The 21,587-nt window shown below is 37.7% G+C and overlaps 2 protein-coding genes across 2 annotated transcripts in view; one reads left to right on the top strand and one right to left on the bottom strand.

Moving 5' to 3' along the window:
• LOC131692490 (xaa-Pro dipeptidase) overlaps nt 1–21,587 on the top strand; it is an 81,345-nt gene that overhangs the window by 36,079 nt on the left and 23,679 nt on the right. The window contains exons 3-4 of the mRNA XM_058979573.1: nt 13,927–13,988; nt 14,047–14,091. Of these exons, the coding sequence (XP_058835556.1) occupies nt 13,927–13,988; nt 14,047–14,091 (107 nt within the window). The remainder of the gene's footprint in view (nt 1–13,926; nt 13,989–14,046; nt 14,092–21,587) is intronic.
• Nucleotides 14,961–17,469, bottom strand: LOC131692489 (FAST kinase domain-containing protein 3, mitochondrial-like). The gene is made up of 2 exons (XM_058979572.1): nt 16,122–17,469; nt 14,961–16,064 (listed from the first exon to the last, which is right to left on the bottom strand). Exons 1-2 carry the CDS (start codon nt 17,253–17,255, stop codon nt 15,183–15,185), a joined length of 2,016 nt encoding a protein of 671 aa, XP_058835555.1. The 5' UTR covers nt 17,256–17,469; the 3' UTR covers nt 14,961–15,182.

The raw sequence follows: 21,587 nt of genomic DNA on the forward strand, positions 1-21,587 counted from the left end.
ATGTACAAACTATTTTGTGTACGAATAATTATACATAAAAATGTGCTGGAAACGAGCACAACACAAAAGATAGCATACGGACAAGCTCATTCGCATTCACTGGGTAGCGTACCTCCACAGGCAGTGTAACGGACTTCTAACTCAGCTACACTGGCTGCAAAAGCACACAGCGCAGTGATCTGCTTCGCCTGCCGCTCAACAGGGAAGGGGAACTGAGCTGCTTCGGCGAAATCCGTCCGTTTACATAGTCGATGATGACGTCTTTCATAGAAGCGTAGCGCGCTAGGTACACAAATCTGTCGTGCTGGACTAGGGAAACGCTATCTTCTGTGTGTAAATGCGCGATATTTTGACTAGGTTGTTCATTATTTAAATTTTTAATGCCATGATATCAAAAATCTTTGGGTTTATCTATTGGAATCTATTCTTAGAAGTATTTCGGGGCGACATGCGCAAAAAATTTGAAAATTTATCGTGAGATGGCTGAATTATATGCGTTTAAAATTGGACCACTTTTCGTTACATACCATTTTTGTAGAATTTGCAACATGCACCCCTATATCGAAAACAAAGACGTAGTACTACGTCAAAAAACTATTGACCTAAAATAAGCCGTTTTGGCGTTAATAATAGATTACATGTTTTTGGTCATATTTCTGGCAATGGGAAATGATAAAAATCTTTCGTCCGCATTTAATGTTAAATATCTCTTTTGATAATAGTCCGATTCCAACAATCTATAGCATGTTCGAAAGGTATTCGTTAAAACTGTCTAAAAACATATAAGTTGTTAATATATATTGTCAATTTCGGCAGGTGATTCAAAAAACTGCAAAAAACGCCATTTTTACGCATTCAAACATTCATATCTTGGAAACTAAACATCAGAATCAAAAACAAATTAATAACGTTCTTACTGTTTTTTAGTTCTTTCATTTAAAATTGGTTTGGATAAGATCGGTTCAGCCATTGCTGAGAAACACGAATGAGAATTTGTCCGTTACATACACACACAGACACACAGACATTGTCCCAAATCGTCGAGCTGTGTCGATTGGTATATAAGACTCGGCCCTCCGGGCCTCGGAAAAAATCTTGAAAGTTTGAGCGAATTCTATGCATTTCTTTTATAAGAAATGTAAAAATCATGGGAAACCTATATTTTAAAAACTTAACCCTCAAAAAGACAAGCTAAAATTGTGACTTCAAGAACCATCGCTCCTAAGACCCAATGAAATCGTAAGCCTCTTTTTGGTCGTTTTATCAGTGAGAGAATTGAAGGCCCGAAAACGCTCGATCATTTGTATTTCAAATTACAAGTTCATTGAATCTAGAGAACTGTAACTGACCGGGCCTCTGAGACCCCTTGCCTTTTTGAGGGTTAAATGCATATCGAAATTATCAACCTTTAAAGTAACCTAATCTACCATAGCCGAACACTCCTTCGCGAAATATTGCCACTGATCTTGTTTTTATGTGCGTCTACTGCATGACGCATAATGAACCAACTTAACCTTAACGGCTAGACAGTGCGTAGACAAATTAGTAACGAGTGTGACGCTCTCTGACCTTCTGTGTTTTGCTTTGTTCGGTGCGGTCGCCATGAATACGTTACACTATATTTATTTCATAGCAAAGAAATAGTTCGCTGAGTATTGGTTCTCATTTGTATACTGCCCATGATCGCATATCAGTCCCATAAAGATAGGAAATCCCATAGAAAACGGGACAACTATGCGATCATGGGTAGTATAGGTCAGTGGCATTTTCTTACTTCAATCTAGTAGACTGAGTTCAGTTTAGGAAATATTTTCTGATATTTTGTTTGATTTGATTTTTTTATTGTTTTGTTTATTTTATATGTTTTGTCTCAATTGATTTGTTTTGAATTCACCCGGTTTTTTTTCTTATCGGTGAACTAAATGTAATTTTTGAATTTTGTTTTTCAAGACTAGATGTTTGTATTTTTTAAAGGTTAGACAAAAATATCAGAAAAAGCCGCTCGAAAGCAACTCGAAAAGCCGCAATTGATTAAAGTATATTTGGGTAATTAAGCCACATACTACTTTGGACCTTTTCCAATGCAGCCGAACTTTTTCCTCTTTATGATACTTAAACTGATAAACTACTGTATCGATTTTGTTGGCTATTTTCGGCAAATTTAAGCCCAGGAGACAACGAAAGCAATGAAATTGAAAGGTATAGGTATTCTAGAGTGAATCAGTTATAAACTGAAAACTGAAAACTAGGACTAGGCAGGCTCATATGGACATGATCGAAAGGAAATGTGTGCCGGCGTCGGCGGTAAAATATGATGATGAGTTATGTTCTATCAATGACCATGCGGTAGACTTGGGTGCAACGCCCAACTCCTACTTAGCAGAAGGCAAAGGTCTCTTCACATTTCCTTTCGATCATGTCCATATGAGCCTGCCTAGTCCTAGTTTTCCGTTCTAAGTTTATAACTGATTCACCTATCCGTCTTTCAATTTCATTGCTTTCGTTGTCTCTAGTCTTAGTCTTAAATTTGCCGAAAATAGCCAACAAAATCGATACAGTAGAACCTTACGGCAATTGAAACATAACACTCAAACTGATAAATAAACACTATTTTATAAAATTGAATTAATAGGGACAGACCTTCCATTCAAACACCTTAATCCCTTATGCTTTTGCTGGAGCAAAACATTGTCACATTTTCGAAGAAAATCAACCAAGAATAGTTCTAAAGTTTTAAGGGTTTTATATTGTTACAAACGGCAATAAATTGTATGCACGAATGATCAAAACAGCGACCTCAGACCACATGAAATCCTTGGATAGTTATTTTTGAGAAGTAGCTAAGTTGTCGATTAGCCTTAGAAATAATCGAAACGCAGTGACAGTAGAAACAGAGTTTTGGGTCTAGTAGAATACCTATATCCGTAATTTGGTCCACTGCATCATCGAATTCCGTAGAGTCCTTGGATCGAGTAACCTATTTTGTTGAAACTAGGCAACAAACGTATCGAGCAACGCTGCTAACTGCATGCCGTCTTCAACAGATTACACGATAACACAGATCTTTAGAGCAACGGCATATACGAGCTTACATCTACAGCCAAGTAAAACTGTCACGTTGTTGAAAAATATAACAAACCACAGTGGGCATAAGTAGCTTCCTCGCGCTAGATGTGCTAGTCAACGGGGGCGATACGATCGAACCGAGCCTAACACGTAGCATCCTGTTTGTCAAGTATGTTGACAACCACGACAGCAGTCTTCTCGAGGCTCCAGGTTGCAGTAGTTTATTAAGTAGAACTTTTTTATCAATTCTGTCAATAGCCGCTTTCAAATTTGTGTAGATAACGGTACCCTGGTCTTTGGTTTCCATAGCGGTCAGACAGGTAATAGTTAGATCCCACAAGTTAGGGGTTACAGACCTACCAGTAATATTCGACACAGTTTGTGTATTTTCTATTTTTGTTGTCCGTATTTGGTTGCAGTTGCAGTTCGTCTCTGCTGTGCTATCTTATGACAAACGCCATTTTGGGGTAAACTGAGTTAGATATGCCAAATTACTTGTTTAAAAAATCTCTACAAAGTGGCGTTTTCAGAATTTTGCAATTCTGCTGGGTTACTTAGATATAGCGAGAAACAAAATTTTGAGTTTTTTGCTTCAAATCACTGTATCTAGGGATTTGCTCAATTTATATTGAAGTTTTAGACGTTTTTATGTGTGAAAATGTCTGAGGAACACAATGGCATAAACATTTTCAAAAGAAAATTACACGAGTTGTGAGAAAAACACAATTTTAGTTTTAAACTGGAAATAAAGCATATTTGGCAACACTGTAATCAAAAATAATATTTTTTTCTAGATTCCCTAACTCATTTCCTTCAAAATGCATTTCACCGATTGTTTATAGACCATATGAACGCAAAGATATGAATAAAAGTTGAAAATTTATGATTTATTTCTATGGAAAATTTTCCTTGCACGATTATGACACTTCATACAAATTTTGTCATCAATACACGCCTATGACATGTGCGAGTGCGACTTTTGTTTACATTCATAGTAAAAACTCGCAACATAGTCAACCGATCTTCGTAATATTTGAGAGATTAATGCAGAATAGATAGAAGCATCAATTGTCTTCTTTGGATTGTTTATACCATTTATAAGATTCAAGATATTCAATCTCAAACTTTAAAAATCGTTTTTCTCGAAATGTGCTAAATGGCGCTTGTCATAAGATAGCACAACAGCGACGAGTTGTCGTCGTTTGTAACAGCGGCCGAAACCAGAGTGAGCACAGCGAAATCGCAGAGGAAAACCAGGATAATTAGTATAGAAGACAGCCCCCTGGTCACAGAATAAATCTTCGATGCTTGAGCGGTTTCCATACATATTTTAATAGAACTTTAGAACGTAAACCTCTACTCTTAGATTAAATCTATAATCTCAAATGGAAACTATGCTAATGCGTGATGGGCGATAAATCGCCGTCAAATTTATATCAATTTAGCTATTTATCTGGTTTTTATATCTATAGCTATTAGACCATTCCACATTTTGAAAAAGTGTATGGATTTTTATACAGAAAAGAATATCAAAACCAAGGAAAATTAATAGTATTTTTTCTTGGTTTTGATATTCTTTTCTAAATGAAAATCCAGTTAACAAATTTTCTAATGCGATTAGAGCTATTATCACCTGTTAAAACATGTTAAGATATGTCTTTCTAAATGAAAATCCAGTTAACAAATTTTCTAATGCGATTAGAGCTATTATCACCTGTTAAAACATGTTAAGATATGTCTAACAACCTCTGATGATATGTGGGAATGTAGGGCCTATTAAATCAGAGTTTAAGTGATCGTCCTATGGAAACATACCAAAAACACAATTTTTGATTGGAGACACTTCTAAATCATGTCCAAATAACGTCATTTTTGGTGAAAGTTCTTAAATTCACACCTAGAACTAAATTCTGAGCTGACCCACTTATATTTCAAAACTTTTTCAAAATGTGGAGAGGTCTAATAGCTATAGATATAAAAGCCAGATGTACTTTAAACAATGTAAAAAAGTTAAACCAAGTGAAAAGATTGAAAATCCTTCTAAGCTAAGTTTCGAGAAAACACATGAAAAAATATTGTTAATTAGTTTTTAACCGATTCATTCAATGATTCAACTATACGAGAACTTTTTAGAAGCCACGTTGTGTTTTACGGTGAAACAATTGCGAAATTCTATGCAAATGGAAGATAAAATTGCTTTCCCCTGTATAATTCCCCGTCGTATTTAATTACTCGGAGGTTCAACGTCTTATATTGAACCCCGAAAACAACTGTTCATGTCCGCGTAGAGTAGGTTATAAAAATCATACGTTGTACGTTCACTGCGGGTAGGGTATCAGAACTAAAGAATAACAAACGTACATGCTATTATGACCATATAGACAAGGAAAGTTACGAAAAAAAAACACGCTATTCACACAACAAACAAATATTAATCTAAGCTCGCTAACGATGACAGAGCACCTTTATCGCTTATCAAACGCGTGAAACGATCTTCGAACCATGATTTCCTCTTCCCCAACCCAAACACATCCAGCACTCGTCGGCGCGTGTTCGGTTGATAACAAAATCCCGATCCGACAGTCGGTGTAACGTGATGAGTGACGAAATGCTCTACCTTGTGACGGTGACCAGAAGAGGTGTGGTGATGAGATAAAATTTGACGTAAATGCTACAGTACCAGACATGTAAATGTTATAGCAACTGCTGATTTTAAAGAACAATTTTAACTTTTCATTCTCATTGATAATGATAGATGGCTGCCAACAGGATTGTGATAAGGCCTGGAAATCCAAAGGTTGCAAATTCGATTACTGCTATCTTTTCACATAACGTTGAACAATTCGATACTGAATTGAGCAAAGGGTCTATTCGACTCAATGGATCATCAAAATTGAATAAACATTCAGGTGGACGAGAATGTTTATAAACATTTTTAAAAAGCTATAACTTTTGGTTTAGGGAAGATTTCCTTACCAAATAAGGAAGTCTAATAATTGGAATTGTTACCTTTCATTTGAGCACTAATAGCAACAATATTATTAGTAGAACTGAAGCTATTGCAATTAGTCTGGTTGGATTCCATTGGAGCAGTGCTGTCAGGGATAGGGTCCATTAACGACGACAAATAAATTTTTGTAAATGTTCGTTATTTTGTAATATTATTAAAACTTATATAACCTATCGATTTTTTTTGTCTTCGACTACTTTTTTCTATACAATTGGACTATTGTGAAAATTTTAGGAGAATGATACTGAGCGTAGGAAGGAAATAATTTCAGGAACAAATTGAACAGTTTTTAGAACTGCGAGGGAAGCACTTATCTTTATGAAGAAAAGTTATTCGTGTTTCTTGACCCCACCATTATTAGGGCAAATTGTTTTGGAATCCTATAATTATGCACTTGAAAAATGTTGGGCATGAAAGGGTCAATATAATAATGCATTGAAAAGGCAAATGCACCATCACCAGAAACAACTGTGCTATGAAACCGAACCATAAAATTTGGATTGCTTTTCAATATAGTTTTGGGATTTCAAAAATGTTTCGGTCGCAAAAGCAATATGCACATCATTTATGTACCCAGAAAAAAATCCATCAACAGTTATATTAGATACAAAATTTCGACTTTGTCTCATCAGAGTGCGACACTAACTTAGAGCCAGGACTAAGCTAGTACCGAATTAACGCGAGCTCCAAAAAAGGAAACACAATTTATAAAGCCGTATTTTCGTGTTTCGTGTTCTACTAGTCAGTAGCTAAAATATAACTGGGTCGCTAGCTAGAGACTAAATCCGAGGATGACACACAACTTATGTGTACAGTTGAAACGACTAATCGAGACTGTTGTCCCGGCTGGTTCAGATGCTTTGATTTTTACTGACGTGGACCAAATTAAATCGAAACACCAAGGTGGCAAAATGCTGATTCTTCCTTAGAAGTAAAGTGGGGTACCCACTAGATTTACGCATAGGTGCATATAAGGTAACTTAAGTAAAGTAATATTTTCGTGTTTCGGTTTCGATAATATGATTTTACTTAAGTTAGGTTATATGCCAGCGATGTATAAATTCGAAGGTCAACCGCTATTTACTTTTTAGGAAGAATCAGTAATATAATTTTTATTCCTAAGTAAACCTTTAATCAAGCGTGATGTCCCGCAAGAGAATTAGTTCTGATAAGGTGATGAGCACAAGTGAAATCGAAGCTTGATTCGGCTTAGCAAGCCAATGCACGATATGCTATATTTCTCCTTATTGGAGAAAAATTTAGGTGTCAACTAATTTTGTCCACTAAGGAGAAAATTAGGTAAAACCGCGTGCATAGCGTAGTTGATGAATCAATTGTATTGTACGCAGCTCACCTGGGTTCGATTCTCAACCTCACATAGAGGGTTAGAGATTTGTCTAACTTCTTGTCAGTAATACTATTCAGAGCAATGAAATTACTAGAAACGTTGTTTGGATTTGGTAGAACAGGTGTCCGCTCTGAGGGACTACCTAGCACTGAGCGAAAAGTATCTTTACCCATCTATGCCATCAAAAGTAAAATCAGCGGGATCATTCGTACTGAAACCATGGTATGGACTTGCTTCGACACGTACTGCTAGAAGCTCGCTGAAGAAGGCATAATTTCAAAAAAATCTAGGACTATTTAGCTTGAAAAATCAATTCTTTGCATCCGATCTTTTCGGTTCGATGTTTGACAATTTATTGATGCAATAAAATCGATTTTTCTCTCAAAATTCCCATTGAAAAAACGCGATTTTTTCGACAATCGACCTTTTTACCTCGAAAAATCGAATTTTCCCGGCTCGATGTTTGACAACATCGATTTTTTCGAATTAAAAAGATCGATGTAGCAAAATCGGTTTTATTTTAACGCAAATTCTATAACTAATTTAGTTGTAGGATTTGTGCTTTTCACGCGCAAAGAATGTTTTAAACACCCAGCAAACCACTAAGCCCTAAAGTAAGCAACATATTGACTATATATGAGCTGTCCAATGTTTATATGCTTTATATGGGCTTCACAAATGTTTATAAGCAGTATATCAGCTTTACAAATGTTTATATGTTTTATACAAGCTTTGCGAATGTTTATAAGCATTACGAACATTAAGCATTAAAATAGACCATATATGAGTATATGAAGCTATACTTTAGAACCTAAAAACCCTGTAGTTGTAAGCCGTAAGCGGTAGTCAGCGATGCCGTTAATGGTTGACATTTCTATTAATCTAAAACAATGAAGTCTAATTTAAAACAAACATAATATGGCGCACTTTGCAAGCACAAGAAAAAGCTTATCGGCTTCGGAGATTTGTCACAAACAAATTTAAGGGAACCAAATCTTTGAGCCATAAAATGATAGGAAACTGCGATGAATAAATTTTAGTTTTGTGTAGGAAGGGAGGTAATTTGAAAAATAAAATATTCCCAAAACCATGCTTCTGTTCGTCAGTGAGTGAAATCAACTTCCAATCAAAACAAAAATCGTTCGATTTAAGAACGACAAATATCATTCATATAACAAGCGCACTGGAACAACTTAATCCCCATAGCTTCTAGAAGCAGAAGTTCGAGCCTGGATCAAACGCTGTATTGAAAAAAGTCAAACACATGTGGCAGATAGATCATGAAAGATAGAAAGAAAGATTAGTTCTCATCAGCTTAAAATGAGCTTCTTTTCTTGCGGGACATCACGCTTGACTAGAGATTTGCTCAGGAACACAGATCGTGTATCCGTTTTTTTAGAGCTAGCGTCAATCCGGGTCTAGCTTAGTCCGTTAAAAAGTTAGTGTCGGATTCTGATGAGATGAAGTCGAAACGCCAATTCCGTAACTAATTTAATTTATTGATGATCCTTGGGCAGTAACACAATTTTAAAACCAAGTGCTACAACACCATGCTCTCTGCCATATCTTCAAACAAATTAATTATTCCAATTCATCAATTATCTCTTGGCATTAATCGATTACTGCATCACCTGTGTAGCATATTGTTTTATAATTTCGTACAGTTTAGTATTTGTTGCATAATTTAAAACATATTCAACGTTGTGTTATAAATACCTACATATAGCGACACAGATTCTCAGACTGGATAAACTGGGTAAAAAGTTTTAAGATCTGTAACGCTTGAGACATGAATTTTAAATTAAAAAGAACACCCGCTCAAACTGCTGCTGGACAGAATTAGTTCTAGTTTGAAAATGTTCTGTTTTATATTATAGAACTGTCAAAATTGTAAATCTAGAACTGAGCAACCCTAGAATTTGCCCTTGGGTCCTTACTTTATTCGAAATTGTTTACGCCAATCTATCGAATCTGAGTGTGTGTGCTAAATACTCTCTATATATTCAAATAAGTTCTAAACGTGTTTTAAATGAAGTAACAAAGAGTACGACAGCGTTTACCAGTTTTAAAGCGTGAAACAAAACTGTTTGAAATAATAAAACAAAATGCTCTGCTGGAGATGTGATTTTTTCCGTTCCAATTCCACCTATATAAAATCCTTTCCCGCTGAATATGCCCTAAAGAATTTAATTGATATAAAACACTAATGCGTGCAAACCAACGATAATAATAAAATCCAGCAATGCTTTCTCTTGGTCAGATGGTAGTACTTTTGGGTTGACTACCAAGAATCGCAATAGATTAGCTTCGTCACTTTATGAAAACAAACCAAAACTCAAACGGCTCTATGTTAGAATCGGCCAACAAAGATGAAGATGCTGAATCCTTCTGGTATAAAGACTCGCCATTAGGGCATTGCAAAATTTTTTTTTTTTGAATTCTCAAAGGCCCCCCCTCTCATATTGTGACAAATGTCAAAGTAAGCTCAGATGCCAAATTTCACATCATTTGGACAATTTTAGACCCCCGCCCACTTCGCTTGAAATTTTTTGAAATTGGTACTATGGGAAAATATGGAGGAAAATACATTAAATGCTATAACTTTTGAAATAGCAATCAGAAAATTAAAATTTATACCACTTTTGGAAGGAAATAATCTAAGTATTTGAATGGAGATATATTTGTTTCTAGAAAAATATGGGAAAGTGGGGTACTGGATCATTTTGGCCCCAAAATCCCCTATTTTTAATGATTTTTCTGCTCCGTGATGAAAATCACACATATTTTGTAGTTTTTCTAATGTAAAAAAATCTCAGAAATCGAATGGAACCCTTTTGATCTTAGTCCGAATACGAGAAGTAGGGGTTTAATGGCCTTTTGACATTAATATTAACCTTCATCATTTTCTCGTGAATATATCTCTATTATTCTTCATTCAATTTTCATAAACTATACCTTGTTGAACGTGGAAAATCCTTAGGATTAGAACAAAAATAGATTCGTTACCGGTAAAATTCAGGAACATCAAATTATCTGACATATAGTGTCGATTTCACATTTTTATCATAAAATCGCACATATTAACTCCATTACCAACAAAATTCTTATTTAATTTACTACTTTTAGTGTAAAATATGCTTAGGAATCACATGAGAAAAGTTCAATTCCTGGAAAAATAGGGGAAGTTGAGGTATTAGGACAAATAATGAAAAAAATGAAATTTGTAGAGTAAATATCAAAAAGTTTGATGTTTTTGAATTTTACCTTTAACGTTTTTATTTTTGTTTAATTCCTCAGAATTTTACACGTTCAATAAGTTACATTTTATGAAAATTGATTGAAGAATAATAGAGATATATGCATGAGAAAATGATAAAATTTAATATGACTGACAAAAAGCCCTATAACCCCAACTTCTCGTATTCGAACTAAGGTCAAAAGGGTTCCGTTCGATTTCTGAGATTTTTTCACATTAGAAAAACTACAAAATATGTATGTTTTGCATCACGGAGCAGAAAAATCATTAAAAATAGGGGATTTTGGGGTCAAAAAGACCCAGTACCCCACTTTCCCGTATTTTTCAAGAAACAAATATATCTTCATTCAAATACTTAGATTATTTCCTTTCAAAAGAGGTATAAATTGTAATTTTCTGATTGCTACTTCAAAAGTTAGAGCATTTAATGTATTTTTCCTCCATATTTTCCCATAGCACCAATTTCAAAATAATTCAAGCGAAGTGGGCGGGGGTCTAAAATTGTTCAAATGATGTGAAATTTGGCATCTGAGCTTACTTTGACATTTGTCACAATATGAGAGGGGGGGCCTTTGAGAATTCAAAAAAAAGTTTTTTTGCAATGCCCTACTCGCCATCTCTATCGTTTGTTTATCATTTATCTGACAGTATTATTCCAATCGAGCACTAGACCTGTCAAAAGCAGTCAATCCGAAGAAAATCTCTTCGAATCCTTCTCGAACGAGAGCCATTGACAGGTCTCGTGCCTGATTGGAATAACACTGTCAGATAAATGATAAACAAACGATAGAGATGACGAGTCTTTATACCAGCGTTTTGAACTCTTCGCAGACCAAGTTGGGTCGGATACAACCCCATGTTTATTGGTTGTAGGCTAGCGCATATATGGCATGAGAATTCCAACCCAACGCACACACAAGCATAAAAATAACCCGACGCAGGTTAACAAGCAGCGCACACACGTTTCACCCTGCAGTGTTGAACTCAATACGGAACCAACCTGGCCACCCACATTGCACATCGTGTGCACGCGACTCGCACCCGTTGAGTATAGACTCGTTCGTGTATGCAAGGTTTTGGGTCGAACAGCGTGGTGAAGAGCGCACGATGGACTTTGTACACAGCGAGGAGGCGAGTGCAAGTGGTACTGACACCCGAAAGATTCGCACACGGTTTGGCTGTGTGCGAGTCAATGTCACCACTGCCGAAGGTCCATACCGTCTACCGCTTGTTGCTCCATCCGGACGTTATTGTCGTGACGTTGCTTGTTTGGCATGCGAGCAACAAATGATTAAAAGATGCGCGGCACCTCTATTAATAACATCTCGCTTTTGATTGGGTCACTTAGGTGCTTCCTATTAAAGGCTCTGCCTAAAAAAACTGCTTTATGAATTGTAATTTTCCCTTTTTCGTGAACTTTTCAATTTTACCGATTTTCAATAACTACTTTTATTACACAGATATTAAATTATTACCAATATTTGAATTATGCATTAATTAAATTAAATTAAATTAAATTTAAATTATTCAAATCCAGATGGATTAATAATAGTAAAAGCCATAAGCGTGCAAACCTTACATAGTTTCGTTACATAGGAGATTTTTAGTTTTTAGAATGACACCTAGCCCTAGATAATGAAGTGAGACATTTTAAACGCATTACGTATATCCGAAATATAACACGCATATACCAATAGGCTCATTACCTTACGTACCTCCAAACCCCATCTAAAACATTTTGGAATGAGAATTCCAACCCAACGCACACACAAGCATAAAAATAAATTAATTCTCCCAAATCAAATTCACAAGCAGCACATGTCGCATGCTGCAGTGTTCAACTCAATCCAAACCTAAACTACCCACCCAAGTGATACTGGGACCCGAAAAATCGTACAATGTTTAACTTTGTGCAAGCTAATGTAGCCACTGCCAAATATCCATAGCGTCTACTGCTCATTGTACCGTCCGGACATCATAGTCTTGCTGTTGCTCGCTTGGTATACGAGCAACTAATAATTGAAACGAACATGCGGCACCTCCATTCATATCCTCATAGAATTTGATGGAGTCACTTAGTTGCTTCCTATTGACGGCTCCTCCCGAATTAGACTGACTAATGTATGGGAAATTTTACGTTTTCCGAGATCAACTCATTTTTGCTTTGGAATAGGCCATGGCTTTCATTTAGGTCTTCCTTGATTATTTTATATGTATAATTTGATGTGGCACACTGTAAACTCCATTGACGAACCAAACGAGAGGTTCGTAAATCGAATTAATTCGCTAAAAAAGTGTTGATTTTTTGGGATTTAGTTCGTAAAAAAAGTTTGCTTCACATTTTTATTAAAATTCGTTGGTTGAGCAATGTTCACGATAACTAACAATATAGGTATTTTTGGGACGGGCTTGACAAGTAGATGATGAAAATGGACAATTGGAACCTTTTTGAAATCCAAGGTAGCAAATTCCGGTTGAGAAATATTCACGATACCCCTAACAATATGGAAATCTAAACCGGAATTCGCCTTCTCGGGTTTCAAAATAGCTTCAAATATAAATTTTCGTTATGTTCTAGCCAACCCCGTGCCGAAAATATCCATATTGTTGAGGTTTAAGAAAATTTATCGAAACCGGAAGTCGCCATCTTGGATTACAAAATGGCTCAAGACATCGATTTCCGTCATGTTCTCTTCAATCCCATTCTAAAGATACCCATATTGTTGAGGTTATAGGGAATTTATCGAAACCGGAAGTCGCCATCTTGGATTACACAATGCCTCAGACATCGATCCCCGTCATTAACTCGTTAACCCTATTCAGAAAATACCCAACTTTTATTAGTAACAATTAGCTAAGAATATGTAAAATTGTGTACAACTTCTTACTCAAACGTTGTTTACGAACTTGGTTCGTAAAAAAAGAGTTCGTTATTTCGAATTTAGTTTGTAAAAAAAGTTACGTAAATCGAATATTACGTAAAAAGAGATCGTAAATGGAGGTTTCAGTGTAATATGCTCTCTCTTAAATCACCAAGTGAGAGAAAAGCTCTTTAAACCTGTATTCAGGGACTGCAAACAAAGCTAATCAAAAGCTGCTTAGCAGACTATAAACAGATTTCCCATTATGAACATTAAAGTTTGTAAAACTACACAAAAATTAAACTGCTTAGAACGCTACATTTGAACTTCATTCAAGCTTCAAAACCGAAAAATATGTCATAGTATTTTCTTTCTTTATTTACAGTCTGGACCTAACACGGATAGCGGACTTCAAGCCAAACCAGCCTATTTTCAAGGAATTGAAAAGTAAAACTTCCATTTAAAATATATTAGTAAATAATTTAAATGCTTGTTTTTATTGTAGATTCATTGTTGATTCGGATATTTTGTTCCCAGTTATTGCAGAATGGTAAGTATTTTTACTAAGTAGAACATAGTTTTAATAAACGTCGACAATATTATAGATTGTCAAAAAAATGAGGTCTCAACTGTAAGTTGGGGACAATCATGGGAAAAATTGCCTCACGAACCATTCGGTTGCCATTCACAGGAAAGCTTTCTTCAGTTGTGATGCACTTCATAGCAACCTGGTTCTGCGAACACACGCAAGCCAAAGCTATAGTAGCCAATGAAGAGCATAAGCTATCACAACCATTGAAGTGGTTTACATAGAATTGTCATGAAACAGTTTTGTTTCGTTTTCACTTTCGAACAACATAATAAATAGTTGGAGAATAATCTACCGTTCATTAAATAGCTGGTAATGATTTTTGAAATTCACGACAAACATTCACGAGTGAAAATTTGACGCTGCTCATAGAATTTCAAGTTTCGTCGTTCATTCTCAATTTGCGCTACTATGAAGCTTGTTCACCCTTTTTGTTTGGTACGTTATTCATGGCCAATTAGTGAGGACAATGTTTTAACTACTCTGTGATCCACAGTTAACAATAGTCGCGCGAGTGAACGAATTTTCCTATGCCTTCCTTGGAAAGTAAGCTTTGCTCCTTTTTTGAACCTCTCTAGCGATCGTGATAACGAATCGCCGAATCCTTCGCTCCACGCAATGATTCCAGGTTGTCACCGCAATGTGCTTCGCAAGCGAAACATTATCTGCTCTGCTCTCCTCCTGTTTATCAGGGAAGTAAGCAAAGCTTGTCCGGCTTATCCTTCACAGCGACACGCGATGCTTTAGGGTTTTCTTGCGTGAAATTCTACAATTCTATAAATTCTACACCTAACTAAACCGAAAAACCATACACAAAAGCGAAAACGATGTTACTAAACAGATGGCGTTTTATTATTTTCTCTGAGTCTAAAACTTACAATGGGAACTAATCCAAATAGTACAATTTATTAAGCCGGGTTATTTATCGAATGTATCACATTAAGTACACGTTTTACGGGGGAGATCAATAATGCCTATTACTTTAGTGTTATCAATTTTTAACTTAATTCAACGTTTCAATTCTAAGTATAGCACCTCAAATCCGTTCCTATTCACTCGTCCGAATTGCTATTTACTACATCATTTGGTGGTGGTAACGCGTCATAAGCTTGTTTCAATCGCTCCACCAGGTACTTTCGCAGTTCTTTCGGATGAACTTTCATCTTGTACAGCACATCGAACCTGAGCGTAACCACTTTCAGCCCCATCCGCCTAAGGTGTCGAATTCTCATTGCCTGCGGTCCAATCAGATGCTCACCGGTGCTGCTATAATACTCCGGCAGGTGAATCAAAACCGCTACGTTAATGTTACGCTCTTTCGTTGGGTTCAGCGAAAAGATGTTTCCCATGCCGGGCGGATGAAACAAAACATCCACTAGGTACAGTTCATGCACCGGGAGGTGTTGCAGGATAGTAAACTTAGTGATACAGTCCGGTCCGCCGGCCAATTCTTCCAACTCCGGAAGGATGTAGTTTACGATTCGCTTAATACGTCCATCGTGAAACACTGCCTTGGCCGAGTGGTCGCGAGGCAGCAGGGGTCCATCGTAATCTGGACATTCCAACGTTAAGCTTGTGTCGAACACCTTAAGTATACTACGAACGCGATCCAAACGTTCAGGACGAGTTCGAATATGCAATACATCCAGAAAGTATGGATTGAAGATGCGATTGACGAAATTCAATGGATATCGTTCCAAGCTAACATAGCAGAACATAATGTCGATGATTTCCATCGGATGAATTTTGGAGAAATTCAAATCCAAATACATGTCGATAGTTTCCCAAAATTTGTTACTATTTACAGGATGATAGTCCAGGCAACCGAAAGGACAGATTACTGACCGAAGGTACCCTGGGTCTAAGTTCTGATGGTTGACGATAAAAAACTCACTGCAGCCATTAAGAATGTGGGGGTTTCGCAAACGAAAGATCTATAAAAGAAAACATTGAATTGTTTAAAGTATATGTACCAAAATTAAGGAGAATACCTGGCAATGTTTCAGTATCACTACGATCAGACTTTGCGATGTGATTTTGATACCTTTCGCTTTCACGTACCGCTCGATTGCACGTTCAATTTGATTGTCCGAATAGCTAAGGTTGGTGAATGATTCCAGCAACGATTGCAGTTGGTCTTCGCTTACGGCGTGAATGTTTGTATTCAGCCAACGAGCCAAAGTTTGCGTGATTCTAAACGAAGACATCTTACAACTTTCCATTGAATTCAATACATCAATCGTGCTATTGGTGGTCATTTGCCACCAAACTGAAGGAATTCTACGCTCGAGAATATTAAGGACTGCCCTCCTGCTAATCTTCAAGTACGGCAATATGACGAAAACTTTGTGAATGTTTTTTTCAGTTATTTGCTTTTCCTGATCGGCCAATCCACTCCAAAACTTCTCCACCATCTCATATCTTCGGCATTCAGTCAAACTTTCGATTGCCTCACAGCACTGCTCAACTGTCAGCTTATTCTCCGAGCAACGATATACCAATTCATTTCCTAGCATATCTATTGTCCTAGCTAGTTCCAGATAATTTCTTAATCCATCCAAACTACTCAACACCGCCTCGTTATCTCCTTGGAAAATTATGCAGTTGACAATTTGCTCAAAATCTGCTTGACTATCCAGCTTTTTTAGTTCCAACAAACTTTCGATTTTTAAAATCTTCTCCAGTGCCCGTACAGCAAGATTCACAGTCATATTCTCTTCCCCCAAAGCTTGGATCACCGAGCATACGCCCTGTGCAGTGTGACAGCCATCGATGGCAGTGAACGTATGACTCTTCTCGACGCTGTCCTTGCTGGCACTTTGGTCCGCTGATGCAGCATCCGCCTGCGGATTACCGTGCTGATTTTCCAGGACTTTGTTAGAAATAAACGAAACAAATTCATCCTCTGCTACCTTTCGTACTACGACGGGAAGTTCCTGTATATCGCAGCCTTGCTGAACCAAGATCGTGGTATTCCGAACGAAACCTTTTCCAGCTCCGTTTCCTGCATTGCCGCCCGTCGAATCGGTCGAGAACAGACATGCCCGAGCGAAGGAAGGCAGAAAATTTTGCAACCCGTATCCGGTGCGATAGTACCACAGGGGGTTCAGCATGCAGCGGGACATGTTATCGCGTTTATCACTGATAGTAGTATGGTGATATATAGTGTGCACTTTTTTCACTAACTTTATGCTAGTTTTAGCATATTTTAACGTAACGGGTAGCAGTACTTAACTGTATGTTTCCATCCGACAAAATGCGCTACACGCCCTTTACATAATCAGCTGATTGTAGCTTTATGTTGCAATATATAGAAAATCGAAACGAAAACATATGAGAAAATAAACATCACTGAAATTGACACACGGTTAAATAAAACAACCTGCAGAAAAGTTCTTTTAACTTACACGGAAACAAAAAACTACCTAAAATTGAGTTCCTTTGACTCAATCTCGTGGTATCGTGGGGGAACTTAAAATTAGGTAAACCGTGTTGAAGGTAGTTTCCATTTAACCACGGCAAAAATTACAACTCATTGATAGGTTTTTATACTCAAATTTAAGTTGAATTTACCTAATTTTGAGTTCACCCCAAACAACTCAAAACTCAACTCAGTCTCTCGAGATCTTCTCGACTCAGTCGAGATCTTCCGTGGGGGAAGTTACGAGAGTCAAAGGAACTCAATTTTAGGTAGTTTTTTGTTTCCGTGCAGTGATGCTGATCAAGAAGTAATAGGTCTGTTCCAGTACCAGGAGAAACTGGAAGTACTCCGGAGAAAATCGTTCCTGTACTCTCTTCTTCTCTTTTTTCTTCTTCTGGTAGCAAACCGGAGTAAAAAGGAGCAAAGATTTTTTGCTCCTGTTTACTCCGGAGTGACTTCCGTGTACTGGAACAAACCTAATATAAACCAAGTGTGAAGATTGTTGCCGTTTTTGAATGTACAGTTGTAATTTGGTGGTTGGACGCTTTTTAGTTGGGTCATTAATTCAAATCTCAATTCATATATGCTGTTTTTGGTCTGTTTCAACGCAATTAACTTTAAAGACACAGAGTCGGGTTTTTTTTCTTTTTTATACGAAAAATGTTACATAAATATTATTTTACAGAATTGGGGGGGGAAGGGGAGGAGTTGCTTCTCTAATCTTCCGGTCATCACATCGCATGCTTTTGTATACTTAGTATGTATAACAAACATGAAGATGTGACACAAGGTGCCAAGAGCGCACTAAAATCCTGTCAATCCTATTTCTCATTGGATTGTCTGCTCTAAATATATCACCAGGGGATCATTCATAAATGATGTTGGATATTGACAATAGGGAAGAGCGTCACGTAACGAGATAAAAAAACTAAAAATGAATTTTAGACGTATCAGCGGATCAGGGATAAAAAAACGTACAACATTGTTTATGAATGGCCCCCAAACAAAGAATATTCCATAACGAATATCACGTAACATCGGTGACAGAGCATTGGGATCAAGGCCAAGTCCCCCCTGGGTCGTGCGAAATTGAGAAGCAACATCAATTTAGGCACAGATAGCACACTTCCATTTATTTTCATTATGTTTTGTTTTGTCTTTTCATTTCTTTCTCCTGCTACGATGTGTGCGGGAGAGCGGGACGGCCAAGGAAACGGAAAGCCAGTGGCCCAAGCTGATCAGGAACAGGAGGGAGGACTGCGAACAGGGAAATCGACAACAGAGGAGAAATCGTTTATTTATTTATTATAGCTACGATACTAATCACAATTGTTTTGCTTTTCTTGTTTCGTTTCAGCAAACCAAAATCTATACGGACTAGCACATACGAACAGTTAGGCTTTGTAGGTTCTCATCTTGAGAAATGACAATGACACTGTACGAGGTGGCGCTGGGCCTGTGGCCTTCGAGTGGCATGGTCCATTCTCATTGATTCGGAAGTCTTCTTGGCTGGTTGGTAGATATGTGCTCCTACTTGCAAGTTGATCAATTCGCTTGGGTGGGGGACATGTGGATCCTACTAGTTGTCGACTCTTTTGATCGTGAGTATGAGGCTAGTTCAGGAAAGGAGTGCAGGACTGGCACCTAAGAGATAGTTAATTATTCAGGACTTGTTCTTATGATTACTAAACTCGACCAAGCACACCGGCTCTCAGAAATGATAAGCAACCCTTTCGGGTCGGTGTGGTCTATTCGAGTCGAACCAGGCGGACATTCGGTTCGAGCAAACTTTATGGTTAATAGTGGATAAATATTTCTTATGCCTTTATTGGCAGAGATTCTTTTGCGAAATCCTAAAATACCTTCACTGGTATAGCTACTCAGGATAATAATAGAAAAATTAAGGGTTTGCCTGGTCCATAATGTAATGAATATGTATATTGACTAGAACAGGGATAATCGAGTTATGTTATAAGATAGAGAAGAAACAGCACAGTTGAAGGAAAAGTATTCGCGAGTAAGGACTAATACTGCTAGTATGTTTACCGTTTCAATTAATAGTCGATTGATCTGCTTCGGACCTAGCAGACAAAAAGGAGATTAGGAAGAGACAGAAGCGGATTCAATGCGAAATTTGCCAATATGACGTTGACCCCAAGGCGATGGTAGGATGATTTTCCATAGGATGACAGACTAGATGACACGACGTTACACGCTCTGAACTTGCGCCAAATAGTTTGTATTCGATTGATCCGCTTCTGACCTAGGGGACCCATGAGGAGATCAGGAAGAAAATAGAAGCGGAATCAATGCGAAGTTTTAATTGCATCACTGACGACTTAGCACGCGTTGTTAGGAGCAGGATACATTGGACCAGACAAATAGAGAACTTGACGTTACGTTCAGCTGCAGTCCCATCTGCCCGATAAAAAAAAAAAAACTAATCACAATTATTTTGCTTTTCTTGTCTCGTTTCAGCAAACCAAAATCTCTTTACTATCTCTTCATTTTCTGTCTCCAACTATCCTCTATGTAATGTATCTGAAACTTGTGGGACTGGTTAACAGCCGGCGCCTGCTTGTGGAAGAAACTGGTGTGCTATACGGACTAGCACATACGAACAGTTAGGCTTTGTAGGTCCTCATCTTGACAGAGTCTAGATGGGCGGATGAACGTCTGCCAGGGTGTGGGCTGAGAAATGACAATGACAAAAAATGTTACATAAATATTATTTTACAGAATTGAATTAATAGGGCCACAACTTCAATTCAAAAACGCGTTACCCGTGTTTTTTGCTGTGGTCAAAAACCAATGTCAAGTAAGACCTAGAGTAAGACCGATAGTGCAAACAAGGACGTGTTTACAATTTCGTAAAAAAAATAAATAAAAAATTGTTCTGATTTTTATGTATTCTTACATTTAGAAAGTTGTACTAAAAGAGATTATAACTACTAAAGGCAGCAAAGCGCTACTGGCTCCATGTATTCATGACCTGAAACATGAGGTCTCGCTCTCGCATATCCCATTACTTTGTCATGTGTGTACCCGGGGCAATATGTATCATACTAATGGGCCCACCATATGTAAGAGCGAGATAATAAACCATCAGTGTTCACAGCGAATGCGACCTCTAGTAGTTATAATCTCTTTTGTTGAGCTCTTTCGATGTATGAAAAGATAGTCGTTAATTTTTACGACATTTGGTAATTCTATTATAGTTACCTAAATAAAACCAAAGTTTTATAGTAGCTCAGAATATGCATTTATTTCAGCTTATATACGTCGGTAAGGCTTTAGAATAAGTTAAAGTAAAAACGCAACATTTGCGGTTGACGCCCTACATCAGAACCTGTACAGTTGTTTACGGGACTCCTTTCATTCATTTATTTAGTTCAACATCAATTTCATGATAACACTGAATCAACAATTTGCCGCCACAATACTCGATTTGTAGCTGCAACTCTCCAACGTCGGTTACGCTCAATACTCGCCAAATCACGTTCCACCTGGTCCGCCCATCGTGTTCTCTGCGCTCCTCGCCTTCTTGTACCAACCGGATCATTAGCGAACACTATCTTTGCAGGATTGTTGTACGGCATTCGTGCAACATGCCCTGCCCACCGTAGTCCAGCTTTGGCCACCTTTTGGATACTGAGTTCGCCATAGAGTGCAGCGAGCTCGTGGTTCATCCTTCGCCGCCACACACCGTTCTCCTGCACACCACCGAAAATCGTCCTTAGGACCCGGCGCTCGAAAACTCCTAGCGCTTGCAAGTCCTCCTCGAGCATGGTCCAAGTCTCGTGCCCGTAGAGAACCACCGGACTTATAAGCGTTTTGTAAATGGTGCATTTGGTGCGGGGGTGAATCTTTCTTGACCACAGTTTCTTCTGGAGCCCATAGTAGGCCCGACTTCCACTGATGATGCGTCTTCGGATTTCAGGGCTCACGTTATTGTCAGCCGTTTATAAGGATCTTAGGTAGACAAAATCCTCCACTACCTCGAAGGTATCCCGTCGATCGTAACGCTGTTTCCTAG

This window comes from Topomyia yanbarensis, chromosome 3 (assembly GCF_030247195.1).
Source record: "Topomyia yanbarensis strain Yona2022 chromosome 3, ASM3024719v1, whole genome shotgun sequence".
Taxonomy (NCBI): domain Eukaryota; kingdom Metazoa; phylum Arthropoda; class Insecta; order Diptera; family Culicidae; genus Topomyia; species Topomyia yanbarensis.